Source organism: Cervus canadensis, chromosome 16 (genome assembly GCF_019320065.1).
Source record: "Cervus canadensis isolate Bull #8, Minnesota chromosome 16, ASM1932006v1, whole genome shotgun sequence".
NCBI classification, from domain to species: Eukaryota; Metazoa; Chordata; class Mammalia; order Artiodactyla; family Cervidae; genus Cervus; species Cervus canadensis.
This window is the reverse complement of record NC_057401.1, coordinates 40,078,822-40,094,142: the sequence shown is the minus strand read 5'-3', so window position 1 is coordinate 40,094,142 and position 15,321 is coordinate 40,078,822. Positions and strand designations below refer to the sequence as shown.

Below are 15,321 nucleotides of genomic sequence, written 5' to 3'. Positions count from 1 at the left end.
AATGAGCCTTTAACCACTAGCAGAGAGCAAGTATAAAACATTTGAAATGAATATTCTTAGGAACTTTGGGCTAGTTCACATTCATAAAATACTTCTAAAATACACTGTGAAGCCTCTCATAAGAGAGTTCAGCCACTAGTGATGATTATTATATATATGTAATATATATATATATACAAAAATGTACCTGTATGAGTATATATTTATAATATGTCTCCAAGGTAAAATGGTAATAAAAGCAAAGAATAGCGAGAATTTTTAAAACAACTGGGGGAAAGAGTGTTACCATATATAGGTCTTTTAAATTCCAAAATCTTGAATAAAGTCATTATACTCTACTAAAATTTTAATTTACAATGTTTCATGCAATTGAAGTCAAATCTCTGAATTTCTAAGATACAAATTAGGTTACAATTTAGCAATGTTAATTTAGTATTTGTTCTACTTTGTAGTAAGCCCAGACCTGCTTCCATATTATTTTCCCTATAATAGCAGGCATGTAGACAAACTGGAGACAACACACTATGTCTTGAGTACCATTATTCTGGGGAAGAGAGGGGACCAAACCACAGCCACACAAGTAGCTCTTCCTGCCTTTCGAGCGATGGCAACTCCCAGTGCTTCGCCCACCTCACCCCAGACCACAAAAACACAATGCATGGCCTCGTTTTAGTATTTGTTCCAAAGTTCTCCAGTCTGATACCCTAGCTTAAAGTCATAATGCCACTGAAGGGAATCAAAGGATAAAAGCAGAAGGGGACAAAAGGCAAAGTGAAGCATCATGAGTACCTGGAGTTACAAAGCTCACTGCAGACAGGAAGGTCACACTTACCTGGAGTGGGTGGAGAGGATAATTGAGCCAGACTTCGCGCAGGTCCTGGAAAATGGAGTGATGCCTTTAATGCTCGAGGGAGTCATTTAACACACTCTAGAGTACTAAATAAAATGCCATTATGTGAAATACTGAACTATTTCAGATGCTGACTCCATTTATTGCAAATTCGATAGTGCTGGCAAACGAATTTTTTAAAAGTGTTTTCACCACTCCAACTGCCTGTAGTGACTCTAATTAGCCTATTAAGCTGGGGAGGAAAAGAGCCACCCCCGCCCCCAGGAGTCAACGACACCTTTCAAACTAAGTTACACATTCGCTTAACCTAATATAGTGGATTAAGCTACTGTTTTAATTATATTTTTTAGTATACCATTCCCCAGAAATGTTCATTGGCTGTGCCTTTTGGAATTAAAACTCATCTCAAATGGTCCTTTACTTGGGCACTAATTTATTATCATTGGGTAACTTTAATATGGGAGTGGAAAACACCCCACATCTAGTTCCTTAGATTTGTGAGACCACACTTTTACTGCGGGTCATTACAAATGTATACTTGAAATAAGAGAATAAATAACAGGATTAATTTTGTAGAAAATCCTAATATGCTATTTTATCCACTGAGATAAATCCAGAGGCATTTATAATAGACCTTCCTCAGGATTACAGTGTTTTTCCTTCCATTTTAGACTCTAGGGAGCCTCTGACTGAATCTCCTTTCGAGCCTTGATGACTGGTTTTTGAGATAAATGACAAAATTTTTAGAAGGAAAAAAATTTTTTTTTTAACTTTTGGAGAGGAAAAGTATAGTAAAATGTTTTATGATGTGGTACAGATGATGACAAGGGGAAATAAAAATACCTGATAATTTTGTACATCTTGCATATTAAAATACATCTAGGTTTTGTTTTTGGTATTTTATTTTTGCCAATTTTTTTTTAAGTTTAAATATCACACTGTTCTTTTAAAGCTTTTTAAAGAACTTCTCTTAACCAATTCAATAACCTTTCCCTGGAATTCTCTGTAGCATAAATTGCACTGAATGTCACTCCCTTCCTGCGACTTTCTCAAATTCTCTCACTTTTTCTCCCCCTGCTATACCTGAAACCGACATGCACTCAACTTCCACCAAGAGCCTGACCTACCCACTACCTGTTCCTCTGGAGTGCCCGCCGCCCCCACTGCTTTAGCTGCTGCCTGTTCAAATCATTTGCTCACCTCTGCTGCAGTTCTGAACTCTCATCCAAGCTACACATCCATAACTCTAAGAGCCTTAACTGGCGTCTTTTACCTCATATCCAAACGACCAAATCATCACTTTTTACCGTCAACTAGGGATGATGGTCGGAGAAGGCAATGGCACCCCACTCCAGTACTCTTGCCTAGAAAATCCCATGGACGGAGGAGCCTGGTGAGCTGCAGTCCATGGGGTCGTGAAGAGTCGGACACAACTGAGAGACTTCACTTTCACTTTTCACTTTCACGCACTGGAGAAGGAAATGGCAACCCACTCTAGCGTTGGCCTGGAGAATCCCAGGGACGTCGGAGCCTGGTGGGCTGCCGTCTATGGGGTCGCACAGAGTCGGACACGACTGAAGTGACTTAGCAGGGATGTTGGTGTTAGGAAAAGCTGTAGGCTGAGGAGACAGGCTGCCTGATTCAACCCTGATTCCCTGTTGGCCAGTTTCTTCACCTCACTTAAGCCAACCTTTCCTCAAGCGTTCGACAAATATAATCACAGTACCTACTTCAGAGTGTTCTCTGATGCCTCGATGAGCAATGGACTCTAAGCACTGAACCCAGTGCGGCACACAGGAAATGCCAATATTAACAACAAGGACATCAATAATGATGATAAACAAGTATCTCTTCGGACCAATTTCAATCTCCAAAGCACAAGATTCTCAAGGACTTCGAGATTCATCTTTCTCCTTTCTCCTACGTCTTTTTCACTCAGAAACACCGATTCCTCCTTTGATGTCTGCTGCCACCCATCTTGGTGTAACAGCTTTAAAACCTCACAACTAGCCGGTTTTAATGGCATCCATTTCCCTGATTGCACCCTGCACTGAGATACAGCTCTGCTGCACGCTGGTGTCAGAGAAATGGAACAGACCTTGCTAGGTTCCCAGCTCTGCTTTCTGTTAGCCCAGGGACCTCGGAGAAAGCCTCTACCTTCATGCTCTTCTGGAAAATGTTCATCGACTGTTGGGACATTAGTTCATGCAGCATGTTTTTATGGAACATCTGTTAGGTATCAGCTAAGTAAGACATTGAATAAGACACTAGCTCTGTCCTCAAAGGAGCCTATTGGGGAAGAATAAGGGTAAATGAGTACAATTTAATAAACTATGACAAGTTCTATAATGGTGATGTATATGGTCCAAGTGATGAGAAGACTCTGTCTGGGTTGTCAGATCAAGTTTCCAAGAGGAGGGGACTCGTCAGCTAAATTCTGAAGAACATAAGGAATTCCGTACAGCAGAGGGAAATGATCAAAAGCAGGACATGGTACATACTCAAATAAAAGGTCTCAAAGTGCACACACACAAAAGCGTAGTTCTTAATAAGCAGAACACCGAGAATTTTAAGGCAGCAAAAAACATGACACCGTAATGATGGCTACCTGTCATTTTATATATATATATGTCTGAACCCACAGCATGTACAAAACCAAGAGTGAACTCGTGTAAACTATGGACTTGGGGTGATTATGATGTGTCAATGTAGATTCATCTATTGTACCAAATGTATCATTCTGGTTGGGTCTATTGATAGTGGAGGAGGCTGGGCATGTGTGGGGGCAGGGAATATGTGGGAAATTTCAGGACCTTCCTCTCAAATTTTTCCATAAATCTAAAAAAAACTTTTTTTAAAGTGATTTCTAGAATGGCACAAAGAGGGAGTGGAAAGAAACGAGACTAAAAAAGTAGGTGGGAGTCAGATTATGGGAACTATGAAACGCTCTGTTGTGTTATACAGGCTTTGGCAGGCAATAAAGAAACCAAAGATTTTAAGCCACAAAGACCATAATCGAATCTGTGCATGAAAAAGAAGGCAACACTGCATGAATGATGGACTAGAGCAGTGGGGAATAACAGCTTAATTATTTCAGGTGAGAGACGACGAGAACAAATGTTGAAGCAGCAGGATGGCTGAGACCAGGGGCCGAACTGCCAGGGGTCTGTGACTGAATGAAGATGGGGACAAAAAGCTTCAGGGCAAAAGAAGATCCTGAGGTTTCCAGTTTACATCATAAACTGAGAGAAGAAGTGTGTTTGGGGGCTTAGGTGATGAATTCAAACACTAAACCTGTTGGAATGAGGTGTCTGCGGAACACCCACGTGAAGCTGCACGAAGCCAATCTGAAAAGACACTTTTTCTAGTTTCAGGAGCTCTGGAGAAAGGCCAGGCAGGGTCAGAGAAACTGGGACCCACGTGCAAAGACCAAAGGGGGTGGGCGAGGGGCAGTGGAAGACTAAGTTTATACAGGAAAGTTTATATACGAATCGCTGTCTTTCTAAGAGGGCCATTGGATAGCTGAATGGAAACAACGGTTCTGAATATACCAGGTAAGCTGGGTCACACAGACCTGAAAACAGAACTGGCAGAATCAGCCTGGGGCTGAAAGAGTAAAAAGCAGTCCAGGCTGATAAAGAAAGACGACTCAGAGAAAGCCAGCTTCCAAATCAACAGGACACGGTGTTTCCTCAAGGTCTTACAGAATTGGGAAAACAGTGGACGACCCTCTCTCGGAGGGAGCACCTCTTTCCCACCAGGGCTGCCCTCTGACCTGCTTTGCTTTGCTGTGTCTGAGCCCTGTTCAATTTCACAAAAGAAAATACACACGAAAACTAAGCTGAATGTCAGATGTCCCACTGGTAAGATAAGGTTCAGACTCTGCTTTTTCATTTGGTCATTTATTCAATTCATTCCTTTAACAAATATTTATTAAATACTGCACATGCCAGCGCTGAACCTGGTACTAGAAAGGTAAGATAAGCCTGCTAAGTAGACAAGTGGGAGAGAAGTGGTTTAAAGAGAGAAAAGAATCTAAACAAAACTGAGGCTGTTAAGAACACCGGGTGAAAGCTGCCTATACATCAGGAGGGAACACAGAGTGGATGGGGGACAGGGGCAGGAATAGCTGGAGGTGGGACAGGTTGAAGGGAGGAGGGGCTCACAGAGGTAAGACTGGAAGAGGAAATAAGGTAAGGAGGTTGCTGAAGTCGCCCACAAAAGGTAAGAGGCCGGAACAAAGTTATTTTAAGATTTGAGAAAAAGACTTAAAACACATCTGTTACATGTATAAATCAAGATGCAGACTTGTTTATAGGTTGTAGGACAAAATGGGGGACATGGAACACCTGTGGATAATGTTCCCATCAGGAGGAAATTCACACACATAAAATCACCACCTATCTCTATAAAAACAGGTAGAAGAAAATCAAATCCTCAGGTATGAACATCATCCAGGTCGCATTTTTCAAAACTATTGATTCTTTTTTTTTTTTTTAACTATCCTAAGGAATACAGTAATAACATCTGACAGCCACTTAAGTTGAAGGTTTCACAAAGGCTTAAAACACTGGCTTGCCATGTTCTTTATTGCTCCGTGAGGGCTATTTCATTCAATTATAATGACATTTCAATTTGGAATACAGAGTTGCCTCTCCCTTTAAATGTTAAATTGACTTGTTTTGGTAGAAAAAGAATCTAGTATGCTCTATTACATGCAGGATTAAAAAGGTAGCCCTGGCAATATTAATAGCTTAATACTTTAGTAACAACAGAAACTATTTTAGAATCTATCATTTTTTCTTAAACTATAATTTGCTTTTAAAAAAACTACTTCCATACTCTTTATTCATAGCTCTATCAGAAACTCCCTATGAACTGACTTTCTAAAATAAATATACATTTATCTAGTCTACATAATTTACATAAAAACAAATCATAAACAGAAAAGTCAAAAGACTATAGCTTCAACTAAGCCTGCATGGGGTAGGTACCCAATGATTACAAAATATAAAATCATAATTAATTTCAAGATACTTTAAAATAAAGCAAGGTCCTACCATATCTGTATTCATATTTAACTTACAAGTGACCATAAGAAAAGATGGGGTTTTGGGTAGAGGATAAAGTCCTAGTATAAATGTCCACAGATCTTAACCATCTGTGACAGAGTTGAATAAGCTATTTTTGAAGTGCTTGAAATCTTACCATCTAGGGTAGATTTGGGGTTTTTGTTTCTCTTACATGCTCTTTAAAATACAAAGACTAATTGATATAAAATCCTCTATAATGATATGTAACTGAGAAAAATCAAATGAGTCGAAATAAATACCGGATCATTAAAGAGTAAGCGTCCAAATAACTGCTTGGCTTCCTCCAGGCTTCCCTCCAAGTAAACAGCTCCTAGATAAAAGAAGAGAACGCCAAAAGGAAGCCTGCATTAATATTCAGAGAAAATTACATATCTCTATAAAAAGCAAAAAGGCAAGCCAAAACCCACTCATGGAAAAAATCGACCAGATCAGAAGCAATTGTTTTAAAGGTAGCATTTTCCCTCTTTTAACTATGCTTTGTGTTATAAGTTAGACTGAAATACAAAATTCAATTTACCAAAATATAAACCTAATTTTGTAAGAAAAACAGGCCAACTATGATCTATCATAAAGGATATGGGTATGAACCATTACTGAGGGAACTATACACAAATACTTGACTTTATGAAAATATTATTTCATTTTCTATATTTATAGTTTATATTTCAGGCCACAAACAAAATATGAGTACAGATAAATTAAGGCTTCTGCCAATAAAAAAGTAGGATAACCTTTACCTTTAATTAAAAATAATTCTTAAAAATTTTTTGAAATAATTAAGCACTGTACACATATTTACCACTAATCATAACCACTAAGTACTATAGTAACACTTTAACTGGGAATCAAATAACTCTGGAGTAGGGTGGTTCTTAAAATCATATTTTTTACACCTGTCTTCAGAAAGGCTATTTTCCGTGTAAAATAGAAACTTAGTCACTGGGCTTTTGATGACTAAATACATTTATTATTTATCAACAGAGGTAGTAATAATGATAATAATTATAACAGTGATGATGATGATGATATTAGTAATAGCAGGAGTTTGAGGGACCACTTATGCCCTAGGCCCTATGCAAAGCATTTTCACATTCTTATCTTCGCCTTTAAGGCACCTCAGTAAGAGGATATTAGAAAAGATTTATAGGTTTGGGGTCCAGAGTAGGTGGTCTGGGGGAGGGGTAAAGGAAATGGAACTTTGCCCTGGATTTGCTGCAGTTAGGATCAGATATTAAGGTTGTTACAACTCTGTGAGGTAAGTGATACTATCTCCATGTCATAGATGGGGAAACTGGGGTTCAAAGAGATTCAGTAACCTGGCAAAGACACAGAACTGATAAATGATACAAGAGGGAACTGAAACGTGTGTGCCTGGCTATGGAGCTAACTGTAACATTAACTGTCAAAAATATTATGTGAAAAAAAAATTACGTGTACAGAGTAGTCATTCCACATGACAAACCCTCTGAAAATAGATATATTTGTACAAAACAGACATAGCTGTGAAAAGACTGTGGATAATTATTAAATATTCTCTTGCTACCATCATCAGCATAAAACTATAATGGGAAGCTTTTATATTCATTTTCAAAGGAAGAGGGCAAAATTGATAAGGAAGTACAGACGCCTTTGAAAAATAAAATGTACTAAATCATCTACCTAAAAAAATCAAGGAATTGTCAATCTACTGTAACATTTCATTGTAAAGCATACTTGCAATCACCAGCTAATTAACTCTTCATAACTTTCCTGTACAAACAGCTAATTATATTCTGGTTATAGTAAAAAAGAAACTGAGGAAGTAAAGAGCCTGAGTGTCTGCATTAGCCGTGCTTCAAGTGAATAAACAGTAGTTGTAGAGACTCAAGCCCTGGGATTTTTAAATATGCAGTGTCTTCAAGATGTTTAAAGCAGAAAATCCTGTAAAATAGCTTTAAAATTTTATTTAAAAAAAAAAAAAAATTAGGGCCTAACCAGCGCCTTATTTATGTATGTGATCCTGAATCAAATCTGGCAAGTAATCCATCCTCATATTAACTCACTTCAATTCAGTTCAGTATATACTAAGCATGTACATGACATGATACAAGAAATTCAAGAAAAGAAAGCATGACTGCTGCTCTGGAAGAACCACAATAACTACAGGACAAGGAGGCGGGTATCATACTGGGGAACTCACGTGCTTTGGGAACAAGTAATTTTGTCCCAAGGCTTCTCACTGAATTTTATGTGCTCTCCAGACATTTCAGACATGCAAGAAACTAGACTATAAAAGAGAAATTACCTATTAATGCTTCAAAACAATTAGCCATTGCATGCCGAAGGTCTGATTCTCTACAAAGGTCAGGTCCATGAGCATAAAGCATAAACCGATCCAGTTCAAGTTTCTACAAAATTCAGAATGACAAAAGTAAGAGAATATCGGCAAAATCATAACTGTTATAACTCAGCATCTCCTAGGGGGTACAGTTACAAATTAACTGGCCTTAGGCGAAAGTTTAATCTACCATTCTTTCACAAATCCATACATACAGTTCAGCGCTGACCAACTTCGCCTTTTCCCCAAGCAAGCTTCTATGAACTCTGATGATTCAAGCAGGTTCAGAATGGACCAGATCTGATCTGTCCAACTCCAGGTTCAGAAAAAGCACTAGCCTCGGTTTGGAATAAGACTCTATTACAAGGCCATGCCTTTGCGTTTACCCAATATGTCTAGAGATACAAACTCAACCCAAAGTTAACCTCTTGGATTCCAAAGTTATATGGTACTGATGGTCTTTGTACTGTATGAAAAATCAAGAGATTTTTATGTGGTGGAGTAGATGGGGACTCTCAGAAGACTTAAAAATGCCTTATTTCTCTAAATCTTTTTTTTTCTTATTTAATAAGGATTTGGATTTGGGGAGCCATATATTTTTGTACTTGTGTCCCTTTGTGAGGTTTTCACACTCATCCTTCTGAAGGCTCAGTGGGAATCCGAGCAATGGGTTGGAACTACCTTAAGGGCTCTGGGAATATTGTTTGTAATGAATTATATATTCTTTTTCTATTTGGCCTCAGACAAGTTTAGAGACAGATTTATGGCCTAATTCTGGAAATTGTATAGGACTGATGAACATATCTGGGCACAATAACTTTACCTCTGGCTTTATTTTACTGTCTTACCCATATTTTCTCTTTGTTCGGAGTTTAGTCCCTACTTGTTTCTTTTCCTATTGTATCATAAAGGACAAATCAAGTCCTTTTAGAACCAGACACAGTATAAATGTTTTTTACAAAACTCTTGAGATTGAATAAATGGAAATCATAATTCGTTCCATAAAAGGAAAAGGGTATAAGCATTGCATAAGCACACAATAAATCTGTTTCTATTACCATATAATTCGATTCATAACATGCCACATAATATGGAACAAATAACAAGTCAATGAACAACCTAGGACAACATGAATCTCATCAGCTCTCAGATAAAAGAGACTCAGATATGGTGTGTCTTGGTATGTGTGTTAAAAATAACCATATTCATTTACATTGAAAAAGAGACAAATAAAAACAGGGCATACATGCTATCTATTTTGGATTGCTAGGAATTCATGAGTGTATTATAAACTCAAATGAGTTTTGACTACCACAAATACAAGAGCAGAAAACACCTTTTTTCAAAAACTGATCCCCAAGTGCAAGAGTTTATACTAGAATATGGAAATTTTACTTGTTTCACAACTTCACTGGGAAAATCCAATTGCTTGCTATCTCTGGAGCCCTGCTTTGAGAGTAGACTGCAAGCCATTTCTATAACATAAACAACTATTCTGTAATGTTATGAATTTTCTAACTTCTCATAATCTCTATATCCTTATTTTTTCATGAAGGCATTAATGGAACTGTTAAAAAGGAGAGTGATAGTCCACTGTGCATGTGTTAAAATGTTCACTGTCTGGAGTGCTGACCTAGAGCTTTTATTACCTTCTCAGAGTCAGCACTCTTCCTCCATCAAGTCTCTCCTCTCAAATGGTTAAGAACCACTGGTCTAGAGAGAAGGGCAAGGTTTACCACTGCCTTCTGCTGGAGCAGATGGGTGTTGAGTGCTATGGGTATGTCAGGGTTTGCAGTGGAGGAGGATTACACAGACATCCCTGAAGGGAAGAAATGGCCAGTGGCCAGCCCTGTTGTAACTCATGGCTCTATACAGCACCCACTATGTCATGGAATGGCTTCCATTTTCATTTTCCACATTTTGAAAATATCCTCCCTACAATTGTTTGAAAAATAATCATGCAATTCCATTATACCTGAAACTCTATAAAGAAAACAATGGCAGGGAGAGGTGGGGGAGAGTGTGCCAACAATCTACTTATGAAAGGTATTTCCAACAGACATTTACGTGAGCTATCAGGAAGCATCTTGACAATTAAGTCAACTAAACATTGAAGCACTTGTGGAATTTCATTCATTATGAGCCTAAAAACCAAGTTGGTTTTTCCTGAAGGCATCACTATTTATATTCTCAAATGCCACTGAAGCTGGATCAAAGCCTACCACCAAAGTTACGATGAGGATGTTATATAAAATACAGCAGTATACTCTTGCTAACACAAAAACCATGGGATAAAATCAACCACATATTAAAAGTAATTAATGCCCTGGCAAGATCAAATTAAGAAGTCAGTTGTAAAACTAAAATGGATTTTATCTAGTCTTTTCTACCAAATTCCAACATTTACATCAAAAATGAAGAAAAAAATAGAAATTACTTAAAAATCAAGGAAAACTCACCAAAAGCTTTTACAACAGATCACTAACGTTCGGGAATTTAACAGCCACTGTTGCCCCTATTACTGAATAAACCCACAGGCCTATAAAAAGTAATTGATTGATAAATGTAATTTGTAAGTGGCAGCAGCAATAAAAACAACTAACTCCTACTAATTTATTCATATGTTTATGTGATGAATAGGCATTGCACCAAGCACTTCATAAACGAATCATTAAAACTCAAATGGTAATCTCCTTAAATTCTCACAACCACCCTATGTGGTAGATGCTAACAGATCTCCATTCTACAGATGAGAAAGCTATGGCTTGGCAAAGAGAATATCAATTTGTTCATGGTCCCCCTGCTGGTATCCTGAATTCCCAAATAAGCGCCAGGGTCCTATCCGTTAGGATTTATGATAACAAGACACTGCAGAGAGACAGGAAGATCAAATGAGACAACATAAGCAACAAGCCTACCATGAATCTAAATCAAGGAAAGGTTCTGTCAGTCACTCGGCAAAGTCAATGTGGCTGGCTAAACAGCCTAAAAGCAAAATCTTAATTAATAGGACTTGTGATTTGGGGGTATTCTCAAAGATCTGTAAAGTATCCCCCATGGATACAAATGGCCTGGAGTATTCTATTCAAAGCTATAATTCTGTCTGTTAAAGTAAATTAAAAACAAATGTAATTCAGAAATATTACACAGAGGGAAAATATGAAATCTTTCATTTCTTTTGCTCTGTTCTCATGTTCCTTTTCCCCAAATGTTTAACTCTGTTCATGCATGTCTGTCAATTTTTTCCTCTTCTGTTTCCAAGACACCTCACTGTGGAGTTTATTAGCTGTTGGTGAAACTCACTAAGGTAACAGAACTAATAAGGCTGAGTCCTTAAAACCCAAACAAACAAACAAACAAAAATCCTTCCTCATCAATAAAATATTAAACCCTTAATACACCCTAAAGGGTTACTGATTCAAATGCAAAGCTATGCACGGACTGAGGAAGAGAATGTAGACTTCACTGCAAATGAAGTGCAGACACTTGTACCTTGGCTAGCATGGCAAGGTGCTGGTTCTGAACGATGGCGGTCCGATATGTTGCTAATCCCCCCTCTTCCAGACTGGGAAACAGATAGTACAAATGGACACTGCCAAAAAAAAGCACATAGACAAGCATGTATCACAATATTCTGTATGTGGTTCTGAGTCTAAAACAACAGACCTGACACATAACATCTGCACAGTGCCTACCAGCTGGGTTGAACTAAACTGAAGGGTCTCTGAAGGGCTAAACAGTAAGCACGGTATATCTGAACGTGCTAAAACCCAAACACCATCCACTCATCTGTTCACACTGACTCCTATAAAAAGAGCTCTCTGAAATACGATGACAATGAAGACCTGAGCAATCATTCATCCTGCTGAGAGCAATCCTATCTAATACTTGAAACGTGAGCCTGGAGACAGAGAGCTTTGCTTGGGTTGGGTTATAGGGCCCCGGAGGAGAGCTCTGAGCAGGGCAGCCAGGTGGCACATTCGTCACAAGTACAGGTGGGGACAGGAACAGAACCAGGAGTGGCAAAGAGAGCCAGGGCTGTGGATCAGGGAAGTACGGGAATTAGGAAGAAGGCTGATGGGAAACCAGGCCGGACCACAAGGGTACCTGCGCTCTCCTAACTCGCAAACTAGTTCTGAAGATCCACTGTTTGTTGGGGCAGCTAAGCTAGTTTGGTCCTTTTGTGTCCGGTGAGAACACGCCGAGAAAACTGCTCCTTTGCCTCACTGTGTCCTTCGTGGGGAAAGAAATGACTGAAAGGGAATAAAAATAGCTTGAGACAGTTCCAAGAGCAACATGTGTTATCTCCCTTTAAGAGAGAAATTTTATGAGTATTGAAAAAGCAAAATGTACTTTCCTACCTCTACCTCCAAACTAAGGATCCAAAACATTTCTGGGGAGAAAACACACAAACATACAGACACACATACACTAGACACACCCCATAAATAAAAATCTAGTTATTAAAATTCTCGTATGCTTTCCTTCCCTCGAGTTCAGAAAGAGTGAGAAAGGGATCAAAGACAAATCCCAGAAAATGAAATGACATTTTAAAATATCATCCCTTTCTTTACAAATTGAATATAAGCTCTGAAGCATCTAGACCAAGACAAGCTGATCTCCCGTGGCTGTAGCAACTTGAACGTAAACTTGACAGGACAGAGACGCTAGCCTTTCATCTTGTAATCCTGCTCATTACGGCATCAGTGAGTGCAAGTTATCAGGGCAAGAGGCACAGACATGGAGCTTTTAAGCTCTACAGAAGAGACCAAAACCACTGTGTTTCAAGGCTTTACTAGGCTAATTACAAAGAAGGTAATGTATTAAGTATGTTGCCTGTAAAATGCAATTATTGGGGGAACAGCAGAAAAGTCTACTTACCTGGTCAGAAATTCAACGACAGCATCACCCAGGAACTCCAACCGTTCGTTGTGATTAATCCTACAGGAGAATTAAAAGGATCTCTTAAAATAGCCCACATTTACATTTCCTCCCTCTCTTCTCAAAAGAAAGGATGCTGAGGGTTAGCTCCTTTAGTAATCAAAGCACCCTAACTTACTCCTCATAATCAAGGGCTCTGATGGCCATCCTGCCAGGGGTTGCCTAGTAGGGAAGGGAGGAGGGAGCACTGCCTCCTACTATGGGGTTCAGGCTCTCTACCCTGGTGCCTCCGTCCCCTGGGAATCAGACTTAAGGCAATGAGACATCAGTCTAACAACTGTGAATCTTTCTACACTGCTATCAGGTGGAGGAGAGAAGGGAGAATGCATTCTTAGAGTAAGAAAGTGGAAAATCAGCACTGGTACCATGTTCTAGCTTCGCGTGGTCCAAACTCTCAATTTGACCTCATGTCTAAAGTCTCTCAAAATGGGCCTAACCCACCTTTTCAGTCTGCTATCCTCTCCCACCAATGCACTGGGTCCTTTTCCAAAACCGCCTGGTCCTCTCTGAAAAGTGCGTGTGCATGCTAAGTTGCTTCAGTTGTGCCTGACTCTGCAACCCCGTGGACTGTAGCCCGCCAGGCTCCTCTGTCCATGGGATTCTCCAGGCAAGAATACTGGAGTGGATTGCTGTGTCCTCCTCCAGGGAATCTTCCTGACCCAGGGATGAACTAGCGTCTCTTAGGTCTCCTGCATTGGCAGGTGGGTTCTTTACCACTGCTATCCTCTCCCACCAATGCACTGGATCCTTTTCCAAAACTGCCTGGTCCTCTCTGAAGAGGGCACCCCCTCAAACACTCAGGGCCTCTGTGCAGGCCAAGCTCCGTGCTGCCCTGGAGCTTTCAGGTCTCCCCTGGACAGCAAGGCCCCCTGAAAACCGACTCATCCCTCGAGGTCTAGCAGAATGTGAGGTCCAGATGAATCCCCACCTGAATCCCTTATCAAAATGAGTACACTCCCTTGGTGCAGAGACTGCATTTTATTTATATCTCAATTATTTTGAGGAAGGTTCATCTTACAAGCTGGGTTTCTCATGTCAGAGTACGAGGCTGAACCCAGCAGGAAGGTGGCTCATGGAAGCCTCCTTCCACCTGCGAGTCTCTCAGTGCAAGCAGGTCACCATCTCTCTGTTTATCAGAGATGGTGACCTGATCTAACTGAGGCTTTTAAAGGCCTCTGGCTGCCTTTAGCAGAGATTGAGCACAGGAAAAGACAAGCGGATACTGCTTGGTCCTGATGTGACATGATGGAGGCGCAGGCTGGAGAGGTGACTGAGGAGGGGCAGAGATGCTGTCAGATTTGGGAGACATTTGAAAGATGGAGCAGAAAAGAGGTGCTGATAGGTGGGACTGGGAAGCTAACCAACAAGAAGAGGTTGAGGGGCAGTGCCCGACTCTGGCTCACGTGGCTAGGTGAGAAGTGCTGCCATTCACTGCAACGGGAAGACCAAGACGGGGAACACGTTTGGGAAGAAGCAAGAGTTGCCTTGTAGATATGCTAACTTTGAAATGTGCATAAAACATCCAAATGGAGAGATCCAGCAAAATGCTAGATATATTAACCTATTGTTCACAGGCAAGAACAAAATTAGTAATAAATCTGTGTGTGTGTGTGTGTGTGAGTCAGTCATTTCCAACTCTTTGCGACCCCATGGATGGTAGCCTGCCAGGCACCTCTGTCCATGGAATTCTCCAGGCAAGAATACTATAAGAGTGGTCTACACGTCGATAGGATTTCAGATGCTGAAACTGGATGGCACTAGTTTGCAGAGAATGCAGCTAGGCAAGGGGTCCCAGGACTGAGCCTAGGAAAGGGTCATGGCTGTGGTCTAGCAGAAAGGAAGCCAGCATAGGGGAACTGGCGGGGTGGTGGGAGGAAGAGGAGGCCAGTGTTATCCTCCAGCCAAAGAGAAGAGCATGTTTCCATTAAAGAAACAGACTCAGCAAGATGAGAAGAGAGCACTGACTCATACCAGGGAGATGGCTGAAGCCACGGAAGGGCAAGCTCTGTGAAGTGGTGGAGACAAGCCAGACTGTGACTCGGGTAGGCTGGGAACTCGCGTGTTGTCTGAAGCCATGCAAAAGAAGATCCTAAAATAAGCTACTGCCTGAGAGATGATAG

General features: G+C 40.2%; 1 protein-coding gene across 6 annotated transcripts in view; it reads right to left on the bottom strand.

The window, feature by feature from the left end:
* The window catches only part of DROSHA (drosha ribonuclease III), a 119,463-nt gene that overhangs the window by 24,162 nt on the left and 79,980 nt on the right, over nt 1-15,321 (bottom strand). For all 6 annotated transcript variants that reach the window (XM_043488603.1, XM_043488601.1, XM_043488602.1 and 3 more), the window contains 5 exons: nt 13,142-13,201; nt 11,753-11,852; nt 8,228-8,330; nt 6,183-6,253; nt 833-877 (listed from right to left, as the gene is read on the bottom strand). In XM_043488603.1, coding sequence (XP_043344538.1) covers nt 833-877; nt 6,183-6,253; nt 8,228-8,330; nt 11,753-11,852; nt 13,142-13,201 — 379 coding nt within the window. The remainder of the gene's footprint in view (nt 1-832; nt 878-6,182; nt 6,254-8,227; nt 8,331-11,752; nt 11,853-13,141; nt 13,202-15,321) is intronic.